This window comes from Gavialis gangeticus, unplaced genomic scaffold (genome assembly GCF_001723915.1).
Source record: "Gavialis gangeticus isolate Ggan-Ray unplaced genomic scaffold, GavGan_comp1, whole genome shotgun sequence".
Classification (NCBI taxonomy): Eukaryota; Metazoa; Chordata; order Crocodylia; family Gavialidae; genus Gavialis; species Gavialis gangeticus.
In genome coordinates this window covers 219,130,181-219,132,912 of record NW_017729032.1, presented here as the reverse complement: position 1 = coordinate 219,132,912, position 2,732 = coordinate 219,130,181, and the positions used below count along the sequence as shown (strand labels likewise).

At 38.0% G+C, this 2,732-nt stretch overlaps 1 protein-coding gene across 7 annotated transcripts in view; it reads right to left on the bottom strand.

The window, feature by feature from the left end:
• The window catches only part of TIAM1 (T-cell lymphoma invasion and metastasis 1), a 333,643-nt gene that overhangs the window by 50,073 nt on the left and 280,838 nt on the right, over positions 1 to 2,732 (bottom strand). For all 7 annotated transcript variants that reach the window (XR_002098932.1, XM_019524607.1, XM_019524606.1 and 4 more), the window contains one exon: positions 1,785 to 1,888. Coding sequence is in view for 6 of the 7 variants with exons in the window: in XM_019524607.1 (XP_019380152.1) it covers positions 1,785 to 1,888 (104 nt within the window). In the remaining variant the exon portion in view is untranslated. The remainder of the gene's footprint in view (positions 1 to 1,784; positions 1,889 to 2,732) is intronic.

The window sequence follows — 2,732 nt, the reverse complement described above, 5'->3', positions numbered from 1 at the left end:
AGTGGGCAAGTAAAAACACGAATTTGCAGATGTAACTATATTCTGCACTGAAACATGTGCACACACCCACCTACCCACCCACCCGTTTCATTTAAGAGAGTTTTAAATAAATAGTTCAAACATAAGAGACAAACAAAATTCAGCTCTCTCTCCCTGTTTCACATAAAACAATAAGTTCCTCTAAAGATGAACATTTCTGAATATTAATAGAAAATGCATAACAGGCAACATAACAAAAATAAATTTCTGTCTCTGTCACCAAATCATACATTTAGCATGACGAGGATTTCAGTTCTTCTTCTCTCACCTTAACAGTGTTAAGTTTTAAGTCTCATACCTAATAAAATACATTCCTCATTTAACTAAACCTGCTAAACCACAGGAGGCTCATAGAATGGACATGCCTTGCCTTGCCTTAGGCAATTCAGGTACTGCAGATTCAGGCAAGCCAGGTGTGCAACAGAATGCTAAAACCCTTATGCACTTCCCACATTAAATTTAAAGCTACTGAAAACCCAGCCACAGCCAAAGCATCCATAGGTAAGCTAGCAATACACAGTTTATTATTGTGGTTTCTTTTCTATAGCCCTAAAGTTTAACAATAGAAGCACATCAGGCTAGCCATATTTAAAATTAAAAGAACATCTCCAAATATCAAACATATGAGTATTTTCCCCATTTTTAAAAAAATATGATCTTGTACTTACTCTAAAATGGTTCCGTAGAAAAAAGTCTACGGAAAATGTTAGGAATAATCTGCTGCTTTAAACGTAGATCTGTGTGCATGGGAATGCTTTCCCTTATCTGACTTCCACTGTCTGGCTATCAAAGAAAAGACCACAGGCTACTGTGACATAAGAAATCAGGAAACAGGCAACCAGGGGCATTTTCCCTTCCTTTCACTATGATAACTTAACATTTGGGGACCTATTCAGGACTTACTAAGACATATTTTGAACAACAGAGTGATATGAAAAAAAAACATGCAGAGACATAGAATCAATGACACCAATCCAACATGCTCTATACTCACTGTACAGTGAAGCCTGGGTAAGAAACTCCTTAGCAGCAATTATGCAGCATATACTTAAAATAAAACCAATGATTTATCCTTTTAAAATACTCTTACCTGCATTGCTTGATTCAGCTTCAGAAACCACTAATTGCCAGAGATGCTGTACAGTATTTGCTATTACTAAAGCTACAGCAAACTGCCAAACCATAGCAGAACTCATCCCTTAATAGATAGCAATTAGCAATCCATTTGTGCAGCCTGTTAACTGTAATTGGCGAGTTCTGCTTCAATCAAAGGTAGATTGGCTGTAATTATTTTTGCATTTAAAATACCAACATAGGAACTAAGCTGTTGATTTAAAGAAATAATATAACTTTTGTGCTTCTCACCTTTGGAAATTAAGGAAGAGGAAAGAGCAGGAAACTGTAATAAATCAATCTGATCATACATTCAGCCCACTGGCGCTAGGGGAGGAAGTGATGGAATGACTATATATTTTTAACCCAGGAAAAAATTGCATACCACCGAGAGATAGAACCCTGGCTGCTCTTTACCATTCTGGGAGAAAGAATGCAATTCTTACTCAACAGGTGTGCTGTAATCAAAGCTATAATTTATTACATCCCAAATCATTTGTAAACACCTTAAAAGTAAGATCAACATTTTCCTAGGAAAGATGCTCTAATCATGCACAGCTGTGAAGTCAGCATGTCAGCTGTGAATCTACTGTGCTTTAGCAATTTGTAACTTGAAAATGAAAATCTCTCACCTTGTTCATCTTATCTGTCTCATCGGATGATTCCAAATCATGTCTTTCTGTCTCTTCTGGGGCTGCCTCAGCCCAGCTGTCTTGTTCACTGCAAAGCATGTGCCCTGCCAAAATGGACGTGAGTATGAACGCAAAATACCAGGTTATATAACATTTAAACAGTTCAGTGAAGTGAATATTGAGTTTCGTGAACAAGTAGGCCCCTATTCAGCACTGAGTTTCATTCAGGCATGCTCCTGTGCCCGCAGCCCCATGGACTTGCAGGATCTACCTCTATACAATAGGCAGGCATCATACCTACCATATAGCGGTCTGAGCACAAATGTTTTGTGGCCATGAGCATGGTCAGACTACAAGCATTCACCACAGAAAGTGTTATGAGACTTATTTGCGTATGGAGCCCAGAAAGATCATTCAAACTTAGGACTAAAACTCCCCCACTGGGATTTTTTTTTTTTAAACTAAGTCCCCACCTTATAAAGACATGCTTAACTTTTTATGTGAACAGCTCCTCTGGGACTGTCTGTGGTGTATGAGGTTAAGAACAGGCATGAGTCTTTGCAGGATCAGATCCCTAATCAGCATTCCCTTAAAAGCCTGCTAGGAAGATTTTAATCAATTACAGATCTCATTTTATTAGGTTTCTCTTTTAATGTTAACATAAAAAATGCAGGGTTTTTGGTTGTAGCTGTGTTGGTCTATGAACACAAGCAGGCAAGGTTCTTTGTGATGCGATATCTTTTATTAGACCAACTGAATTGCTGGAACAGCATTCTGTGCAAGCTTTCAGGCACAAGTACCCTTCTTCAGGCATAGTGTCTCTATGCCTGAAGAAGGGTATTTGTCCCCAAAAGCTTGCAAAGAATGCTGTTCCAACTACTCAGTTGGTCTAAAAAATGATATCACATCTACACAAAGAACCTTGCTAAAATAAAAAAAAAAAAAAAA